General features: G+C 42.3%; 2 protein-coding genes across 2 annotated transcripts in view; one reads left to right on the top strand and one right to left on the bottom strand.

Moving 5' to 3' along the window:
• Positions 1–22,930, bottom strand: part of LOC311077566 (uncharacterized protein) — a 578,304-nt gene that overhangs the window by 297,790 nt on the left and 257,584 nt on the right. The gene's annotated exons all lie outside the window — the stretch shown is intronic.
• Positions 1–22,930, top strand: part of LOC311077573 (deoxynucleoside triphosphate triphosphohydrolase SAMHD1-like) — a 52,117-nt gene that overhangs the window by 8,177 nt on the left and 21,010 nt on the right. The window contains exons 3-6 of the mRNA XM_084106104.1: positions 11,051–11,136; positions 15,546–15,709; positions 15,915–16,030; positions 19,023–19,096. Coding sequence (XP_083962230.1) covers positions 11,051–11,136; positions 15,546–15,709; positions 15,915–16,030; positions 19,023–19,096 — 440 coding nt within the window. The remainder of the gene's footprint in view (positions 1–11,050; positions 11,137–15,545; positions 15,710–15,914; positions 16,031–19,022; positions 19,097–22,930) is intronic.

Here is a 22,930-nt window from a genome sequence, read left to right on the forward strand (position 1 = left end):
TGGCGAGAAAAACGGGACGCGGGAGCGGCGCCAGGGGTATAGTGTTTATCAGAAAGAGTGAGCGCTCGTGAGCGGGCACAGAGCTTTCGTTTACAACATGACCGGTATGCGGCAGTTTTAAGGGTTCTGTCCCCTGGGGTAACCGCGTTACAGAGCGGGCAGTGAGTAGGTGTGGGCACTGTATCGTGGGCATACAGTTTCCTACATTTAACACTGCGCCAGCTTTATGAGAGTGGGCTCTGTGAGAGTGAGGGACACCGGGGAAACCGTGCTTGTGTGTAGGGGTGAACACTGGGACGTGGGCACATTTTCTACACTCGAAACACCATCGGCATGAGCCGGATAACCAGACATTATACTCTTTTTGAGATTTCTCTGGGTCACCGTAAAAACGCTGTTTGTGTGCAGGCGAGCGAGTTGTACAATTGACTCGTTGGCTACGGTATGTACTACTGCAGTAGCCTCTTTTGAAGGGACTGACAGAGCGGGGCGCTTTGATGGTGGTCCGTTCGCGGCAGGACTTAACCATCATTTCCTCCTTGCGGCTGCTAGGAGGACTTCGCGGGCTCAGGTTTCAGCGCAATCTTAGGCCGGGGTCCCTGCGAGGGAGGCGGCCTGTGGCGGCTGGATGAGCGCGATCTAGGGCGGCCGCCCTTCTGTCACTGCGAAGACAGAGGCTGAGATGAACGCTGTGTAGAGCTTCATGCAGGAGACTTAGTCTGAGAGCAGCCTGCAGCTGAGCTCGAGCGTCGGGGCAGGAAGAGGTTCATTGTCTGCATAGCTTTCTGCACCTCCGAAAAGCGATCGACAATCCCGCTTACCGCTGGGCCGAAGAGACCGGTGGGTGCGAGCGGAGCGTTGAGGAACACGGACCTCTCAGCTTCACCCATATCGGTGAGCGTTAACCAAAGGTGCCTCTCTGTGACAGTGAGCGAGGCCATGCATCTCCCAATGGCCTGGGCCGCGGACTTAGTGGCGCGAAGGGAGAGGTCCGTCGCACTGCGTAAGTCCATGACGACAGTCTGGTCCGGGCCTTTCTCGCCCATTTCGCGGAGGAGATCGGCCTGGAGAATCTGCAGGATTGCCTGCAGGACTGCAGGGCGGAAGCAGCCTGTCCGGCTGCGGAGAAAGCGCTGCCGACGAGAGCTGATGTGGTCCGACAAGCTTTGGACGGGAGGGCAGACTTTGAACGCCATCTAGCAGAGGGCGGGCAAAGGTGCGCTGCAACCGCCTCTTCCACAGGGGAAATCTGGTTGAAGCCTCACTCGGCGGCTCCGTCTACTTGAGAGAGAGTCGAGGAGGCCAGAGAGCGGAGCCTCGCGGAGAATGGAGCATTCCACGATTTTGAGAGCTCAGCATGGAGCTCTGGCAAGAAGGGTGCTGACCTAGAGGCAGGCGCTTGGCGGCGGCTAAGCAAAAAGCACCCGTCGAGCCTGTTGGGCGCGGGCTCCTTCGGCGGTGACCACTCGAGGCCTAGCTGGTCGACGGCCTTGGTGAAGAGGTGAAGAAGTTCTGCGTCCACGCTGGCCCGGGCTCGGCCAGGCTCCTGGGTCGAAGAGGAGGCGGAGCGGAGCAATCTGGACCACTCTTCACTGTCCGAGGCCGGGAGGGAACAGCTGTCACCGTTAGCTACTCCATCCGCTTCATCCCCTGAGGCAACGGCAGTGAGGGCGGAAGCCGGCAGCTGTGCATCGGGGAGGAGGGGCGGAGAGGGAGAAGGCGAGGCTCGAGGGAAAGGCTCTGGTGAGCACTTCAAGGCCCCTTCGGGGCTCCGGTGGTCTCTGGGAGCGGCGCTTCTTCTTGCGCGGCCCACCAGAGGCAGGCGGAGTGACAGCTTCAGCGTTGAACATGTCAAGTCGAGCCCGCAGGGTCGACATTGTTAGTTCTTCGCAGTATACGCAGCCTCCCGTAGACAGAGCGAGGGCTGCGTGTACTCGTCCTAGGCAGGGAGCGCAGATCACATGGCGGTCTCTGGCGCTGAGCGGGGCTCTGCAAGAGCCACAGGAAATGCGAGGCATTTTGTAACAAACGCCTCGCGCTCTTTTAGAAGGGTGTGTCGCAGCGGTGAACAGATAAGCAAAAAAAGGATACTGTCGCCGGATAGCGCAGCAGGCACGGATGGCTGGAGGCGGCAAAAACGACCGGCTTCCTAGGCGCTGTCCTTAGCTTGCTGGTCGCTTGCTTCGACGGCGGCGGCTTCTCTCAAAGGCCAGCGATGCGGATTGCTTCGCTGAAGAGATGGAAATCAGGGAAGCATGCCCCTGAGCCCGTCCTTTTATACACTAAGCCACCCCCCTTTTGGCGGGCTGTGACGCGTGCGGGCGCAAAGCCCCCACATTGGACGTGACGTCACGCAGGACTCAGTGGTAGGCTGCTGCAGTTGCCGCAGGGCAGCCAATGAGCGCGCTAGATAGCTTGCTCTAGGTCTGCTAGCTGCTGCACTGCGTTGACAATAAATACAAAAATTAAGGATAATTTTTTGGCTTCATATCTCGAGAAAAGATTACTTTACCCATAGCGTAAGCAACTTGCGCAATACGAGAGAACCTCTCGTAAGAGAACCAGCATGCATTGGCATGAAGCATGTCACCATTGTTGAGATTCGTATGCTGATTCTTAATGTCTGTGTGTCTAAAAAAGATATTTCCTACTATGTATTGAAAAATCAAAATTCTGAATGTTTGATTTGTTGCAAGAAAGCAATAACCACTTTTGTTGTTGTGGTGGAAAATTAATAAACTATTCTACTTCTAATTATGCTGAAAACTGTTTCACCTGATTATCTTTGTTTCTGGCTTTCTTTGCAACAAATGATGTTTTGGTAAACACATCTGCAAAGATCAGAAACAAACATAAAAGCCAAGAGTCAAACTGTCCAACTACAGCAAACACTGATCACATTAATGGTGACCAAACGTTTTAAAACATTTTACTTGCAGTTGATTTTAGGCTGTGTGGCTTTAAGTAAGTTATAGTTGTTGTGTTTCATTTTCTGAGAGTGCAAGCATGATGTTGAACCAACATCACATTGACTCAATGCCATCACCATTGATTTATGGATAAAATTTACAAAAAAAATGTTAAAGGGGAGGTGAAATGCTATTTCATGCATACTGAGTTTTTTACACTGTTAAAGAGTTGGATTCCCATGCTAAACATGGACAAAGTTTAAAAAATTAAGTTGTACGTTTGATGGAGTATTTCTGTTCCAAAAATACTCCTTCCGGTTTTTCACAAGTTTCGGAAAGTTTTTTTTCGAGTATGGGCCTGTGTGATGTCAGATGGGGCGGAATTTCCTTATACGGGTCCTAAGGGCACTTCTCCCGGAAGGGCGCGCGCGCACCCGTAGACCAGAGCGAGAGAGAGCGAAAGCAGTATGCCCATCAAAGCGCTGTGCTCAGCTTTAGGGAAGTCATCGGCTGCGCTCCAGTCAAAGGACTTAAAGAAATAAAACAATGTCACCAAAAGAAGTGTGTTTTTGGTTGCCATGGCCAGATAACCCTGCACTGATTCCCAAAGAACCCAGCGTTAAGGGACTAGTGGATGGAGTTTGTTTTTCCAGAGCATCAACGGAGTTGTGCAAGTGTTCTTGTTTGTTCCCTGCATTTCGACGATGATCGTTTTATAAACAAGGCCCAGTTCGACGCCGGATTTGCAGATCGTCTAATGCTTAAGGATGGAGCAGTCCCAACGATAAAGGTTCACGGTCGTGCGTTGGTAACTTACCGCAGGCGGTGAGTAAAACTGCTTCAAATGTCTGTGTGTTGTTAGCTATCGGAGCGTAAGCACAGCAAGTAAACAACATGATCACGTATAGTTAATGTATCTATGGAGCATGCGATGTATGGTGTGTGTGTATGTGTTTAAATACATTTGTTTACATTTGTTTACACTGTAGTTGTCTGTTTGTTTATTGTAAAACCACAAACACTCGTGATTCTTTAGCTCCGCCCACACGGCATGCCTCCAGCCGCTCGTTTTTTTTCCGGAAAGACTCGGTACAGCCTTTCTTTTATAAATATAATAAAACTAAAGACTTTTTGGAGATATGAAGGATGCAATACTACTCTATAGGTACTCAAGATTAACATGAGATTGACTGAAACTGAGTGTTTCACCCCCCCTTTAACATTAATTGCTGGAGCAAAAGAGATGTTGATTCAATACAGTTAACATTGACACATTAACATTATGTTGATGGTTGCTGTCTATCTGGGACCCTAATCAAACACACCTGAACCAGCTAATCAATGTCTTCAGGATTACTAGAAAGCTACAGACAGGAGAGTTTATCAGGGTTGGAGCTAAACTCTGCAGGACAGAGGCCCTCCAGGACAGCATTTGCCCATACCTGTCCTAGAGTTTCTTCTAATGAGCTGATGAGTTGAATCAGGTGTGTTTGATTAGGGAGACAATGAAAACTTGCAGTGTTGGGGGTCCTTCAGGAGCAGGGTTGGGAAACACTGCGATAAAGCTTTGAGGAAATACAGCCTTATGTCTGTTTTCACAAGCGATACATAAAATTTGTTTGCGTTTTATTCGAGAACGGCTTGAAAAATCAACTTGACTTTTTGTCGTCATGGTCTGGAGATGATCTGTTTAAATTTTCGTGAAAATCGGAGCAACGGCCTTGGGGGATTTAGAAAAAGTGGGTTTTTCGGAAAATTCTAAATGGCGGAAACGTTTTCAAGACAGAAAATGATGTCATATGGTGCAATCGAATCAACTTGAGCCAAGGAATCAGAGGAACAATTCAGAGGTTCAAAAGTTATTAGCAGAGGTGTAAAGTCCAGGTTCAGAAAGTAAAAGTCCTCCTCAGTATTTTGTTCCAATCACCTGGATCTGCTAATTCAGCAGGAGAGAGAGCTAATTAGTGAAATCAGCTGCACAGCAAAAACTCCAGTGTTAAATGAACTCTCCTGGGAGTTTATTTGGCTCCAGACTCAAGAATGTTAAAGTTAATGAGCTAATTAAGTGATTGATTGAGTGATGATTGAGCATTATTGAAGACACCTGATGTTAACAAGCAGAATCACTGAAGGAGAAAAATCACAGTTTTAGTTGCCATTATGGAGATCATTGTTTGATTTAGTTGGGCAGTTCACCTTTAAATGTTTAACTTTAGATTTTGTTTGGCTGCTGTAACTGAGTTATACCAGCCAGATGAAGAAAGAGAAAAGGTGAACAGGTGGTGTTGGTTATATTTTAACATCATCATTTGACCTGAATCACTGATCTCATTTAGAGTCTAATCTCTGACTTTAATGTATATTTGTCAGTACAGCATCACAGTGATTCTACAGAATAAGATACAGATTTTTTCAATATAATCCAAATGATTTCTTAAAAGTTGTTCTGATATATATACATTACAATCTGATATAATTACAATCTTTCTTTAAGGCACACACAGACATCAAGATTCAGTGTATGATTCTCAACAATGGTGACAAAATAAATATTCAATTAGGAAAAGGAAATTACTAAGACAATTCAGATCATAATTTATTTATACCGCAATGCATGATGGGAGCCATGAATGAGTTTTGATTGGTGACACCCAGAATGCACTGCAACATGCTTTATTATTGTCACCATTGTTGAGAATCACAGGCTGATTGTTGATGTGTCTGTGTTCAAATAAAATACTTCTTCAAATTATTTTGATCAGAACACCTTTTAAGAAAACGTTTTATATTGAAAATGCTGATAATAGTATACTGTAGAATCACAGGCTGCTGTAATCAACAAGGTAAACCTAACTCTCTAAATGAGTTTTGTGATTCAGGTCAAATGATGATTATGTCAAAACTTAACCAACACCACCTGATCGGCTTTTCTCTTTGTTCATCGGAGAGTTATAACTCAAATATAACAGCCAAACAAAACCTAACATTAACAGTTTAAGGGTCAAGAGCCCAACTAAATCCAACACTGATCTCCATAATGGTGATACAAATTAAACATGAGATTTTCTGCTTGTTAACATCACGTGTCTTCAATAATGGTCAATCATCACTCAATCAATCACTAAATTATCTCATTAACTTTAACACTCTTGAGTCTGGAGCCAAATAAACTCCCAGGAGAGTTCATTTAACACTGGAGTTATTGCTGTGTGAATTCATGGGTGGAATAAACATATGGCAGGACTTTTACTTTCTGACCCCTGGACTTTCCACCTCTGGCTGTGCTGCAGCAACTGCACACCCAATGGCGAGGCGCCTCTGATGTGCGAATCAATCAAGCGACTGCCTTAACACCTCGGCCCTCGCCGGACGTGCTTTTTCAGCTTCCGGTCAGGCTGCATCGGCCCTGCACACCATGGCGGTGTTGCAGGTTTTTCAGGCCAAACTTCTCCAAACCATGGTCGAGTCTGGCCCAGACCATGAGGCTTTTCGCGACCTTCGCAGCGCCACAGACCTAGCACTGCATGATATGAAGGCTACTGCTCAGGCTATCGGCAAAAGCATGGCTAACCTCGTCGTGCTCGAGCGCCACCTCTGGCTGAACCTCACCGACATCAAGGAAACGGAAAGGATGGCTTTCCTCGATGTTCTTGTCTCCAGCATCGGTCTCTTTGGTCTGGCGGTGAAGGGATTTTCAGAGAGGTAGACCGAAGCACAAAAGTCGTCCAAAGCTATGCGACACTTAAGTCGCTCCAGCTCTGCCAAAGCGCTCCAGCTCTGCTTTGAGTCGGCCCAAGACCACGCCGCCTTCTCAGCCAGCAAAGCCAGTGCCTCGGGTCCCTCAGCCCCGCCCTGCGGCTGATACCCATCATCAATCACGGCCAGCTAAGCGCTACCCGCTGCCTCGGTGCCAGGGCCCCCGACCCAGCATTGTGTTGGACCCTAGGCCTCCGAAGACCTCCTAGCAACAGGGGAAAAAAGAGAGGCTCTGAGTCTCGCACTAGCCGGACCACCCTCGAAAAAAGCTCATTTAAATCTCCCAGCTCCCTGTTCAGCTCAGGCGGCTGCAGATTTCTGTACTGTAGAGGTTGGGCCCGCTGCACTGCACGCGCCCCTACAAACCAACAATGTTTTTACAGCGATCCAAATAAAGCACATAAAGAGTATATTTCAAACACACAACACAAGGGTTCCCGGTCCCCCTTCACTAGGCGGCCCACCCCAGTTGTCACTCTCTGCCCAGGGTGCAAGTCTGTCCAGCCAGCCCGATAGAGAATGTGTGCACAAAACACAACACAAGGGTGTTAGGTCCCCCTGCGTTAGGTGGCCCAACCCCAAAAATCTTTCAAACACTAGCCCCCAGGCCTGGCAAGCCATCTATAAAGCGAGTTTACTCTCTTCAATTTGCTCGCAGACCCCCACGCGCACGCCCCTCAGGAAGATTTAAAGACTTCTCTGTCTCATGGCCGCAGCATCGTCAGTACTCCGCCTAGGATTACTGCATATGCGCCCTCTTCAGCACTGGCTCAAGCGTCGTGTGCCAGCCCATGCGTTGCAGTCAAGCAGCCTGCACTGGCTCAAGCGCCGTGTGCCAGCCCATGCGTTGCAGTCAAGCAGCCTGCACATTACGGTGAATCATGGCTGTTTAAGGGCCCTGGTTCCCTGGCAAGCCCAGAACTGGTACCAGTCAGGCGTGACCATGGGTGTGGCCTCCAGGAGAAAGGTAGTTTTCACAGATGCCTTCAACCTATGTTGCGGGGTGCTACACGAGGACAAGCCTGTCTCCAGAGGAATGCAAGTAACCGCAGCAACCGCGATATTCGTGTGTTTTCTTTTTTCATAAGGCAATACCCTTCTTGTTTTAAACTTCGTGCATGTGTATTGCATGTTAAATAAGTTAATAATGATAACGAGACTGTTTTTATCATGGTGATTTGTACAGAGGCTTCGTGGATTTGCACTTGAGCCTAAACAGACAGTGAATGAGAGTGATCGACTGAGCGCGTGCGATTACCTGCGTCTGTCTTTGAGGTCAAGTCATATAGATTCGTGAAAAGGTTGCTGTGTCCAAGGAAAGTGAAATATGTCGTGTCATCCTTTTAACGTTTAAGGGCATTTACCATGAATGGCATCAGCGACAGCGCTGGTCAGCATTCCACAGCGCGAGGAAGCTGCGGGAAACAAAAATCAGAGAGTCACGCATTGAATCGCATCAGCTTCAGTGTTACCCACGCGACGCATTGCTGGTCAGCTGAGCCTTGAAAAGTGGAACTCAAAGTTAAAAATAATTAACAACTTGTTTCATTACTATCTTTTAATGAAGCAGTGTTTTTGAACGTGTTCATTGAATGAACGGTTATAATGACTCCAAAGACAGTCTGATAATACAAAGACAGTCTGTTCCCACTGTAACTGTGCGCTGAATGCACAGAGATGCTGTTTAGTTTCGGTTACATTGGTTACTGAAAATGTACTTGTTTCTGTGCATGCTGACCACATCGTAACACTTATTTATATAGCAAGAAATAAATATAAATAAATAAATAAATAAATAAATAAATAAATGGCGCTAAAACCGCATATCACGCTATTGAGCGACTCAAAATCACTGCAAGGGAAAATCCTTCACCGCGACAGCCCTAGCCCGGAGAAGAGCTTACATATCAACTGCCTGGAAATGAGAGCAGTTTGTTTAGCCCTGAAAGCATTTCTGCCAGACCTCAGGGGACACCACGTCTTAGTCCGCACGGACAACATGTCAGTGGTGTCCTATATAAATCGCCAGGGCAGTCTCAGGTCGGGCAACCTGTATACCATGGCCAGAAACCTCCTTCTCTAGGCACAAGCCAACCTGCGCTCTATGAGATCTGCTCACGTCCCTGGCATCCAGAATTTTGGGTGCGGACATGCTATCTCGAGACAACACTTCTGATATAGAGTGTATTCGGAGAGGCCGAGGTCGACCTCTTTGCCTCAAGAATCAACACTCACTGCGCAGTTTTCTTTTTGAAGAACAGGGACGCACTGGCCCATCCGTGGCCCAGTCGCCCTCTCTATGCATTCCCCCCATCTCCATGATCCCTCAGGTCATCTAACGGGTCAGAAAGAGTGGATGCCAAGTCCTCCTAGTGGCCCCCCTCCGGAAATCCCAAGCGTGGTTTCCAGAGCTGGCTCAGATGACGGACGAAGTCCCCTGGCCTGTGCCAGTGAGGAAGGATCTCCTCACACAGGCAAACCGGGCTATTTGGCACCCTCGCCCCAACCTGTGGGCCCTCCTTGAGAAGGTCTTGAATACTATCACTGAGGTCAGTGCCCCAACTACTAGGCGCCTCTATGCCCTAAAGTGGCCAGTGTTCTCTGTGTTCTCTAGCACAGCTAGACACTTTGAACCTCAGTCATGTGAGGTATCAGTGGTACTCCCCTTCCTGCAAGAGCTGCTGGATGTGGGTCGCTCTCCATCCACGCTCAAAGTGTATGTGGCAGCCATAGCAGCCTACCATGCTCCTGTGGCTGGCCAATCACTGGGGAGAAACAACCTTGTCGTTCGTTTTCTCAAAGGAGCCAGGAGGATGAATCCCTCCAAGCCCCCTTCTATACCAGCCTGGGGCCTTTCCACAGTCCTTGGGGCCCTGAAGGGTCCCCCATTCGAGCTGCTGCAGTCAGCTGATCTTAAGCCACTTTCGCTGAAAACTGCTCTCCTGCTGGCCCTGGCATCAGTTAAGCAAGTGGGAGATCTGCAGGTACTCTCTGTGAGCCCTTCTTGCTTGGAGTATGGGGTTGGTGACTCCAGAGTCACACTCAAACCGAGACATGGTTATGTACCTAAAGTGCTCTCAACTCCATTCAGAGTGCAGGTGATCACATTATCAGCTCTTCCCCCCTCGAAGAACGATGGTGGACACCATCTCGCTAGCATACGCCTCGGTGGGTCAGGTTTGCCCCATAGGCACTAGAGCCTACTCCACTAGAGGCATGGCCTCTTCATGGGCTTGGTCTTCTGGGGTACCAGCTGCCGGCTGGTCCTTGCTGTCCACATTTGTAAGATTTTATAACATGGAGGTTCCTTGCCTGCAGACTCGAGTCCTCTCTATATGATTTTGGACCCGACGGTGTCCGGTCCTATCAGTCTAACATATTACTATTAAGAAGGAAATTTATCCCCTAATTTATAAAACCTGACTCAGGTCTGGTTCTGTCACTTTTTTTTTGTCTTTTTTTTTTTTGTCTTGTTCTGGGACCCTCGGGGTGGTTCCCTAGGCTCCAGATGTGCAGACAGTTGCTAATAGTGCGGCGTGTTACATTGCGTCCCCACTGCATATAGCTACGCAATACGAAGTGACCATTCTCGAAAGGGAACGTACTCGGTTACTAACGTAACCTCGGTTCCCTGAGAGTAGGGAACGAGTATTGCGTAGCCGGCCACACTATAATAACATGGCAAGTTTGTTGCTTCAGTCGATTTAAACCTGCTATAATGGCGAATTCGGGCTCTCTTATAGCCATAAGCCCCGCCCATTTTGTGGTCTCTGACGTGCGTTGGCACGCAGTCGCTTGATTGGTTCGCGCATCAAAAGGCACCTCGCCATTGGGTGTGCAGTTGCTGCAGCACAGCCAATGGGCGAGCTAGACACTCTCTGTGCTCGCTGTGCAGCTACACTGTTTTTTAAATATAAGCTTCAATATTCTCGAGGAAAGGAGTTCCCACTGCGTATAGCTAAGCAATAATCGTTCCCTACTCTCAGGGAACTGAGGTTACGTTAATAACCGAGTATGTTTCTGTAAGTGAAATTAGTTAACTCGAGTTTTAATTTAGTGCATACTGTAAATTACAGTAAATAACTGTACAATTATCAGTAAATTACTGGCAACAGTGTTGCCAGTATTTTACTGTAAAAAAGCCTGGTAAGGTCTAACAGTGTACCATAAAACATAAAAGGTTGCTATGATATTTTTTTACAGTAAAATACTGGCAACCACAGCTGCTGATTAAATTTCAAAGGTTTTTTTTTTACAGTGTGGAGTCTTGCCCTATCTTTTGTAAATACATTACTAAATATTTTTGCTTGTTTTTACAAACTGAGAAAATTAAAATTATTTAATATATTACTGACAATGAGGATATAAAATGTCATACCTTCCAGAACTTGAGGGGTTTTGTGAGACTTTAAAGGATGAATTGGAAAACATCACAAATGACTACTTGGACCATTCAAATAAACTAGTGAAGGTAAGAAAATTACTTGTGTATTTAATCATATTGTAATAGTTAATTTTAGCATAATGTCACTTTGCATTCCCATGACTGTTTAAAGGGGAAAACATTATATAAAACTTAAGGTGTGGGTGTACAGTTTTATTTTAAGACATTTGGGAACTTGTGAGCCCTATAGCTTGTACACAGCAAAATCCCCAGTGTTTAATAACAAGCAGAACTGCTGAAGGACAGAGAAACAACCATAACATAAAAAAAGAGAAACACAAGAACTACACAGCAAAATCCCCAGTGTTAAATTAACACTCCTCAGTGTTTATATGTGTCCACACTACAGGGTGTTAAAAATTAACACTGAAGCAGTGTTGAAGTTAATGAGATAATTAAGTTAACACTGAAGCAGTGTTGAAGTTAATGCAATAATTAAGTGATTAATTAAGTGATGATTGGCTATTAGTGGTGACACCTGATGTTAATAAGCAGAATCATTGACGGAAAGAGAAAAAACAATAACAGAAAAAAGAGAAACACAAGAACTACTGACTTCGAGTCATTACACATTGTTGCACTTATTATTACCAGTTTGACTTTATTTCTGTCATACATCGACAAAAGTTCTTGAGAGTCAACAGAAGTTTAGACGGTAATATTTTATGGGATTTTTCTTTTCAAGTTACCATTATGGTGTTCAGTGTTTGCTTTAGTTGGGCTCTTGACACTTTTCATTTTTTAATATTAGTTTTTCTCTGGTTGCTACAACTCTGTGTTTATAAAGCACATTTGTTACTGCAAGAGAAAACATGACCTGCTCACAATATGTTTTGATGATAAAAATTCTTGATGTCTCATTTTAGTATTGGTGATTGTAGCTCTGAGATTCTACAGTTTGAGATCCAACAGCAATATCAAAAATTTTGAAAATACTTTGAGCAAAGAAGTTATTGTGTTTAAACGCACAGACATCAAGTATCAGCATATGAATCTCAACAATGGTGACAATAAACAAACTAGTGACGAACAGATCAACTCTGAACATCACAAAACAAGCTACTAAAGTCAGAACAAAACAATAGCAAAATAAAAGCCAACAGAAAAAACAATGAAAATTACAGGACAATTCAGCTGCATAATTTATTCATGCTGCAATGCATGATGTGAGCCATTGATGCATTCTGATTGGTAGCTCCCATCATGCATTGCAACATTAAGCATTTGTTTGATTGTCACCATTGTTGAGATTCATATGTAGATTATTGATGTCTGTGTGTGATTTTAAATCCTTCAGATCTTTAAAACATTGCTGGAAGTAACTACTGTAGTGAAAAATTAATAAAACATTTGGATAATCAGTTTATAATGATGGGTGCCATCATTGAATCAAGACACTAGTAATTTCATCATTGAAAAATAACCAGGGCTGAATTTCCAAAAGCATCTTAAGCCTAACTTGATTGCAGACCAACTGCAACAAATTGTCTATACGATCAAATTAGGCTTGCAATGTTTTCAGGAAACAAAGCCCAAATCATAGTTTCTCTTACCACAACACATATGCTCTATAAGCACAGAGTTGGAGCAGCCAGAGAAATACTAATGTTAAAAAGTAAAGGGTCAAGAGCCCAACTAAAGCAAACACTGACCACCATAATGGTGACATGAAACGAAACATTCCATAAAACATTACCATCTAAATGTCTGTTAAATCTAAATAAGACCGTGTGTAGATGTATGACAGAAATAAAGTCAAACTGGTAAAATAATAAGTGCAGTAATGGTTCAAAGTCAGTAGTTCTTGTGTTTCTCTTTTTTCTGTTCTTGTTTCTCTTTCCTTCAGTGAGTCTGCTTGTTATCATCAGGTGTCACCACTAATGGCCAATCATCACTTAATTAATCACTTAATTATCTCATTAAAGGGACACTCCACCCATTTGCATTAAGCTTTGCATTGTTAGAAACCCAGTCATATTATTGAATGGTCATGCAACACTCTCTCATTTTCCCCTGAGACGGGAGAAATCCGTTATTTACCTTTTACACTTCCTCCTACAATGACGCAAAAATCGTCATTTTGCGTCATTGTAGGAGGAAGTGTAAGAGGGGGGGATTTCTGTTGAGACTACAAGCACTAGTTCCTCATCTTTCCCAGGGGGCGGAACCCGCTCACGCTACAGACCTATTACAGATCAGTGGGTGGGACTTTACTCTCTGAAACTGAAAGCGATATCCTCCATCTTGTTTGAAGCTAAGCTAACAGGCGCTGTGGAGACAGATGTAAAGTAATGACAATAGCGGAGGAGAGTGCTCAATATGATATAGAAGAAGAGGATTTCGGAAGTCTGATGCTTGAATCAGGTGTTTGTGGCTACCTTTACAAGCCGCATTATAGCGAAGAGCAGCCGAGGCAGAAGACCTGCCTGCCGCGGACGAGGAGCCCGGACTGGCTCGAGTTAGGGCGGACTGGTGGCGCCGGTGATCTCACTATGCAACTCATAGACTGTAAGATGCAACTACGAACACAGAGATAGAGTCCGTCTGCGGCAAAGAATTTCAACGATGACAATTTCTCCTGGACGAAATCTCTGAATCAGACGAGGACACGGACGTTTGTGTTGAGAACTATCCTAGTTTCGCACCGCATATGTTCTGACTGAACATCCAGGTACCATGCAATAATTCACCTTTTCGAAAGAAATACAAACGAGGAGTAATGCACTAATGAGTTTGCCAACTAACTTGACATTTTGTGTGAATGTGAAATGAATTTAGAGCTCTGGTGGTAGCTAGCCTTGTAGACGGAAGAGTGATTTCTCTTATAGGCAGATATGCACTTTCTGGATTAGTGGGAGTGGCTTGCGGAGCTGTGCAATGTGGTGCATTGTGGGAGTTGTTGTCTTTCATACAAATGCGTCCTGAAGTTATTTTTTGTCTTTCCTCGGTCACGAAGGCACCAAATTCAAAATTGATTTTACATTTCGACTACATATATGACCCACTTTAAATAAAAAACAATGTTCAAATGGGTGGAATGCCCCTTTAAAAAGAGCTGTTTTGGTGTGTACCACCTTAAATGTAAATGAGCTGCATATCCCCGCCCTGCTGGACCCAGATGATGAAGACAGTCCGGCAGAATAAACACGAATGCCCCTTTAATTTCAACACTGCTTCAGTGTTAATTTTAACACTCTGTAGTGTGGACACATATGTACACTGAGGAGTGTTAATTTAACACTGGGGATTTTGCTGTGTACATACATACATGCATGCATTCTAGGGCTGGGCGATATATCGCACGATATTGTTATGCGCATCTCGTCAGTAAAGCCGGTTCCGGTTTCGATTTACTACTAATCAAGGAACCGGCTTTACTGACGAGATGCGCATAACAATATCTTGCGATATATTGCCCAGCCCTAATACATTCATAGGTAAAATGTTGAGTGATATGGAACCGGAAGCAGGAGATGGAACTATGGAAAATATCTATTTAACTATGAAAAGAACTATCAGCTTATCATTTTCAGAGCACCTCATTAAAATTGATACTTGCATGGTCTGTGCAGTGGACACAATTCTTGAAGCAGTCGAAAATGGAAGTCGTTGATAGATCCGTAAGTGTCAAATATGTTACTGTACAAGTTGCAATCGTTTTCTTCTCCACTGGATGGAGAAGATATGATGAACTTGCATGGTTATTTCGACGCTGTCCTCATGGCTGGAGGGCAGATTGTGGCCTGCCGGCCCTGGGCTAGAAAGAACACAGGGCAAATGATGGGAGTTGCGATGGACTTCGTCCGCATTGAATGAAGACATTGAACTCCTGAGGTTGTCCTTGATGCTGTTGTGGTTGAGAGAGTCCTCTCTCTCCTGAATGAGCACATGGTTGTTGTGAGTCGAAGCCAGCTGCCCTGGGGCCTGCTGAGGCCACGCTGGACAGCACGGCATCCTGAACGTACCGAGAAGGCCAAGAGTTGATCGTTGCCCATTCAGTGATGGTAAGGTTGCAGTTTTCTGGATTGAAGAAAATACACTGTAGGGACAGTCTGACTCTGTAGGGAGAGTGAAGGCATAGCAGGCGATGGTCACTTTTTTTTATATTTTCAGCCGAATAATTTCGGTTGCCGAACATTCGGTGCATCCCTACTTTAGAGTCGGCATAGTTAATGATATCTTAAAGTCTTTTGACGTGATTGGTTACAAAGTAGTTTGTGACGTAAGAAACAACAGAGTTTTTCAAACAGCGTTTTCGAGAATATTATTATTATTTTATTATTATTATTTTATTTTTTTTACTGCAGTTTTAAGGAGAAAATCCTCAGCAATGGTGTTGACATGAATTTGCACATGGTTTGTCTTAAAGCATATAAAAATAAAAATAAAAACACATAGACACATAAACAACATTAAAACCTTGATTTTCACCACAGGGGGTGTTTAATGACTCTGTTCATGGTCACATTGAGCTGCACCCGCTGCTGGTGAAGATCATTGATACACCTCAGTTTCAGAGACTCCGTCACATCAAACAACTTGGAGCGGGATACTGGGTCTTTCCTGGGGCCTCACATAACCGCTTTGAACACTCCATTGGGTAATGTAAATATATTATGCAATTTATTTAATGCATAATTAAATCTAACTTTAATGTAAACATAATCTAGAAGAGCTGAATGTACACATTATCTATCTATCTATCTATCTATCTATCTATCTATCTATCTATCTATCTATCTATCTATCTATCTATCTATCTATCTATCTATCTATTCTTAAAGTAAACTGTTTGTGTTTGTTAGTGTGGCATATTTAGCTGGATGTCTGGTCAAGATTTTGCAAGAGAAACAGCCAGAGCTCAACATTACAAATCGAGACATTCTTTGTGTTCAAATAGCTGGCCTGTGCCATGACTTGGGTAAGTACTACAAACGTACACAAACATGTACAATTAATTTGAATGAATAGTTTAAATTAAAATTATAGTATAGCTACATATTTATACTTCATATAGTTGTTTGTAATTTTCTGTCAGAGTAGATTTACATTATCACGAAAACATCTGTAAATCAGCTTTGAGATATATTGTAAAAAATGCTATACAAATAAGCTGGCCACCCAGTCAACACATTGATCTGACAGTGATCTCTCCATATGATCACAATGTGAGTTCACAGTGATCTAAAAGTGTAACCGCACAGCTCTCTCACTGTGTGCTCATATCATGGCCACAATGTGAGTCACCCCAGCTAGAAATGTTATTGGACATGGACTCCAACATCACTCAGACGTCACATTTTGGTTGAAAATGAAAATTGGGTTGACGTGTAAACATCAGATGTCAGGCTCCAACATCATTAAACAACTCCACAAACAGCATTACCAGCTTCACTTATTATTAACTAGATTTACTTCTGTCATATGTGTGGAAAAGTTCTTATTGAGATTAACAGAGGTTTAGATGTTGATGATTTGTTGAAAGTAATAGTTTTTGATGATGTCACCATTACGTTGATCAGTGTTTACTTTAGTTGGTCAGTTTGACTTTTGATGTTTTAATGTTAGTTTTTTCTCTGGCTGTTGAAACTGTTTGTTATGGCAAGAACAGTAAGATAAAATGTGATCAGATTATGTCAGCTACTCGATGATGATGATGATGATAATAATAATAATAATATAATCATTATGTAGTGCTCTGATCAGCTGATTTTTTCTAGACCATTATGTGTGTTATCAATTTCATACAATTGATTATAGTATTGCATTAGATCCAACAATGTTTACATAAGAAAATCCGTATTATAATAATAATAAAAAAAACCTAAGCATTTTGAACTACTGTTTTACTTAAACACACTCATACCTCAAGAATCAGCATGTGAATCTCAATAACAGTGACATGCTTTATGCCGCAATGCATTCTGGGAGCCACTGATGAGTTTTGTATGATGCACCCAGAATGCATTGCGGCATTAAGCATGTCACCGTTATTGAGATTCACGCACTGATTCTTGAGGTTTGTGTTTGTCTCAATGAAAGGGTTAGAACAAAATGACGGAGTATGTTTTTATGTGTCCACTGTTCAATCGCGCCCGCGCCCCACACACACACACACACACACACACACACACACACACACATATTCCAGCATTGCAATTTTGACATTGCAGCCTGTTCATTATAGCCTAATAAAATATAATAATAAAATAGTCAAACTAACATATAAAAATTACACTGCTCTGTTTAAATAGTCAGTAGTACAATTCATACTATTCACAGTAATCACCGCTCAACTGTGATGTTTCCAAGCACATTTTTGCGCATGTGAAGAGGATAATTTATATATATATATATATATATATATATATATATATATATATATATATATATATATTTTTTTTTTTTTTTAAGTGACAAGACAGAGAATATTACTTGTCTGATATATATATATATATATATATATATATATATATATATATATATATATATATATATATATATATATATATATATATATATATATATATATATATATATATATTTTTTTTTTTTTTTTTTTTTTTTTTTTGTTACATTGATAAATTGGGCCCAAGCCGGTGACACTGCCACCCCGGTGCCTTTAGTGTAACTAAAGGCACCAGGGTGGCGGTGCCACCAGCTTGGGCCCGCAATCGCTGCTCGCAGCTATATATATATATATATATACATGTATATATTTAAGAAATATTTGCATACATATGCTGTATCTATTGATATATAATTTATATTATATATAAATATATATTTTTTTATATATAAATAACACATTTTTCTTAAATATATACATGCATGTGTGTGTATTTATATATACAAATTTAATTATACACAGTACACACACATATATTATGTAAACACAAACTTTTATTTTGGATGCGATTAATCGCGATTAATCTTTTCCCAGCCCTAATATATATATATATATATATATATATATATATATATATATATATATATATATATATATATATATATATATATATATATATATATATACTGTATTTATTATCAACAAGTAGCCAACACACTTGATCACATTGTATCTTGCTATAACAAACACTTACAGCAGTCAGAGAAAAACTAACATCAAATAGCCAAGGCCAAAGAGCCCAACTAAAGCAAACACTGACCTCCACAATGGTGACCAAACCAAAGTATTACTTTCAAACAAACTCTTTTAAGAGGTTTAGTCCTGTGTCTGCTGGGAAACTTCCCGCTAAAACTTTAGAATGATAGGGGATAATGTTCTATCAATGTTATCACTAAACATGTTTAAAATGTTTTAGAGTGTGTTATCCTCCCTTTTAGGAGAACATTCTGGTAAAAAATTAAATAAAATTGCTACAGAAAACATTACAAGAACATAACATAATGCCCTCAAAACATTCATAGAACAATAACATTTCTAGCTGGGATGAGCTCATATTGTGGTCATTGTTTGAGCACACAGTGAGAACGCTGTGAGGTTACACTTTTAGATCACTGTGAACTCAGATTGCTGACGTTGTGACCACGTGGTGAGATCACTGTGAGATCAACGTGTTGAGTGGGCTTAATGACCGTTAATAACACCACATTGAAATCAACTTTCCTTGTTTCTTTTTAGTCAAACAAGAATGACTATTACTCTTGTTTTTGCAAGTATTTAGTGCTGCAACATAGTTTTATTTCACAATTTTCAATATTTATAAACTTACTGATATTATTTAATGTGCCAAATATACATGAGGAAGAAGTCCAGTTAATATGACATATCTGTTTTAATTATGTGGGTGTCTTTTAATGAACTCAAGCCAACAATGGTCAATGACTTCAGTATAATATACAAAATTATGCAGATATCAGTTATTCATTTTTTTTTTTTCCTCCTGAAGGTCATAGTCCATTTTCTCATTTGTGTAATGTTGAGATGAACTCAGAGACAAGAAAAGACAGGATCCTTGAGCAGGTGAACTTTTTAATAAATAACCAAAGATATTTCCGCAAGGAGCAATCATTTATGTCCAAGCACCAATGACCACTGTGGATGATTAGCAATCCAAATTAAATGTGTATAAAGTGGATTTTATGGGACTCAAGAATGATCAATTGCAAGATATTGTCACAAATATAGGGGAGTTATATCAAACAAAATAAAAGTTTGACTGTTTTTATGACATTAGCAATCATTTTTTAAGGGATCATTATTCAACATGATATAGTTAAATCACCTTTTAAAAACAACCTCTTTATTATTTCCCTCCCTCTGAAACCAAATAACTGTGATTTCTTGCTGCATCAGTAGTAAGAGAATTACAGTAATATAAATTAAGTTCAAAGTGCCCAACCAAATGAAACACTGATCACCATAATGGTGAGTTAAACAACATTTTAGGAAAATCAACATTAAAGGGACAATAAGTAGCTTTTTAGGTATTTTATTATCTAAAATCAATATTTTTATTCATAAATATGCCCTCAATGGTGTACAAATACCTATGCCAATGATCAGACTAATCCTCGTAAACGAAGAATTTATTATCTTTATATACATGGGACGGGTAGGTCCACGGAGGCTTCCATGTAGTTCCGCCATCTTGAAAAACTATAATAGCAGAGAGGGACAAAAAGTACTAGGCCAACGCGTTTCCACAACGCGTTTCGTTCAGAGCCAGCGTCACGTGACTGAAGCCAGCAGAAGCGGAGGAGCAGAGCAGTTGAGAGGCGCTTGTCACTGCCGCGGCAAGTTTAAAAGGCTGCACTGCACGGTTATTTATACACCGTTCATTCATACATACATATGAGTCACAGGATAAGGAGTCCTCGTCATCGAAAAAGTCCAAAATAGACCGTAAAAGGAAACGTGACCGGAGATTACAAAAACAAGGGTTAATGTCGGGATCGCTAATGCAGGAGAAAGCTTTCAAAAGAGATGCTGAAGTTGCCTGCTGCTTTCTTCTCGACAGGTAAGTCAATGTTACGGTCTTAATTACAAGCTTATTTTTCATTGCTTGGTTGTGAACTTTATTATATAGATAGTAGAACATTTATAGTTATATCTATTTATCTATTCTATTCATAGTAAGTTAAACAGGCTCTTTGATGAATAGCAGCTACTGAGTAAAGTAACGTTAGAGAAGGCACGGATGATGATGATATCTAACAATGCACGTACTTCAAAAATATAACGAATAAAGGCGGCATTACTACTAACTACCATAGTTAATGTTTTTCACAGTCAGTAATTTATACTGTAACATTCTTTTTTTCGTTGATTCAAGTTTCAGTTTGTTTTAAATAACAAACCTGTTCACCCGAAGGAAAACTCGAAGTGCTATTATAAGACATCCTGTCATAGCTTTTTGGTACATAACGTCTACCGTAGATGCAACGCGCATTTGAAAAAGTGAGGCGCTGGAGAGCATTATTCGTTTGAATGCAAAATACAGTTTCACCACTAGATGGGGGAAATTCCTACTTAATGTCCCTTTAATTTATGAAGTCAGCTTATATGATGTTCTCTCAAATTTTTCAGTTGTATTGACAATTCAGCATTCAAGATGACTTTGGGAAATCAGTGAATGTAACTAGAGAAAGATAACTGCAGAAGTGGAGGAAATAAGTGAAAAGTCTGTCTAACTTTTTTGTTTTTTTTTTCCTTCTTTTTTTTGCTTGACAAAATGGCACTGAAACCAATCAATTAATCTAAACTTGAGATTTTTGAGTAAAAAAAGCTTAGTATGTGAATACAAAATGTTAAGACTAAGTAAAGTTAACTAATCAATTGATTGTTTGAGGGCCATTTTGTGAAGCCAAAAAAAAAAAAAAAGTTTTGGAGACGGGGCAATTCTTAATAGTCTTTTCACTTATTTCCTCCACTTCTGCAGTTATCCTGTTTGTATTCACTGATTTCCCAAAGTCTTTTCGAATGTTGAATTGTCAATTCATTTGAAAAATCTGAAAGAACATCACATAAGCTGACTTTTCCTAAATTGTTTTTGGTTGAACTCACTATTATGGTGATCCGTGTTCCCTTTGGTTGGGCACTTGGACCTTCATTCATTTGTAGTTCTGGTCCTATTAATGCAGCAATACATCACAGTTATTTGCTTTCAAAGGAAGAAAAGTAATAAATAGCACACACACAACTATTTTTTCATATCAGATAATGATCTCTTATTTTTTTATTATTAACACATATGTCATAAATACCTTGTGAATCTTTTAATTATGTTGATATAATCCCTCTATATATGTGGCAATATATTTCAATTGGCCATGCATGTTTGAGTCACACACAGACTTAACAATTACATTTTACATTTACATTTACATTGTATTACATTTTACAATTACATTTTATGTAAAGTAAATTATTCAGTACTCTCAGTTCTTTTTTAGTAACTAGAACATTTGTGTAAGTTAACCATACTAAGCATTTGTCAGTACAACATACTATTCCAATTTCACTTTACTTTTTTTTTTTTAAGGCAATCAGTTCCCTTTCAGTCGCTCACGTTCGACGTAACATTGACGTGACAACGTAATTGGGATCGCCTTGAGAGACCAATCTACTTCGAGTGTATTAAAACGAGCCAATTCATATTGGCATACGATAATTGCATCAGCTGCTCTGCTTGCAGCGTGAGCATATAACGAGCAGCAGGTGCGTCACATATTGTCTTTTGCTTCGGAGCCGAGCGGTTCTACTGTTCCTGCTCTACAATCTTCTGAGAGTGTTAAACTTCAAAAGAAGAAAACGAGTCTGCTTCTTCAGGAGACGCCTCTTCAAGCTGGTGTTGGTGTTACAGCACAAACAGCGCTGGTCGCGATCTCACAGAGAGCCGGCAAAAAAGCTGTTTTCACAGCTCAGAATGTTGCGCCTTCAATGAGAATGTGAGTGCTCACATCAGGCAGGTTTGTGTAACCGCGGTCATCCCTGGGTGCTTCAGCACCAGAGAGAGCAGTTTTTCCTGAAAGAGCATACACGGTTTGACACTGTCTTTTTCAAGATGTCACTCAAAATGTGTGTTTCTGGATGTGGTCGTTTCCTATCCTCATGTGACGGCCACGATCACTGTTTCACATGCCTGGGCTTAAGTGTGCTGAAACTGTGCTTGTGGGTGGCTTATGTTCTCTCTGAGAGCATAACCACGTCGGCAGTCCCCTGCGGAAAAAAAAACAAAATTCCGCCACAGCCAGCTCTACTGTGATGTTGAGCTTCACAGGAAGACGGCACCACCCGTCTCAGCAGCCCTGAGACGGGCGACCCAGAGTCAGCTTCTCTTCCTCGGAGGAGGGCCGGGCAGAGAACTTTTGTTGAATCATACTGTTCCGCTGCTGGCGGCTCAGCCAGCGATACCACATTCTCAGCAAAAGCAGCTTTTCTATCTCTGGGTCCCAAGAGAGTGAGGTTGGCGGTGTGCGACGCTATTCCTTGCCACCCTCTGCCCCCTCTTGCTTCGCCAGCGGTAGCCTGATGGGCTCGAGGCCGCGCCTATGCTGTCTCACTCATGTCTTGCCGATCGGTGGAGTCAGGTTAACCCCACTTCGGGCCGCTATGCCGTCCAAGTCGAGTCCCTGCATTCCTCCGCGCTGCCCCACCTCGGGTACATCTGTCGTGCCATTGGTCCCGCTTGTACGGTGAATGGGAGCCTGGCTAGCGCTTCCCAGCCCGTCTCGCTGGCTCATCCGTACCATCAGACTCGGCTATGCGATTCAGTTCGCCCGGCATCCCCTGGCCTTCACCGGGCAGAGATTGCAGTCCTACTGGCGAAGGACGCAATCGAGCCGGTCCCTCCAG

Source organism: Abramis brama, assembly GCF_963993115.1.
Source record: "Abramis brama genome assembly, chromosome: 2".
In the NCBI taxonomy this organism is placed as follows: Eukaryota; Metazoa; Chordata; class Actinopteri; order Cypriniformes; family Leuciscidae; genus Abramis; species Abramis brama.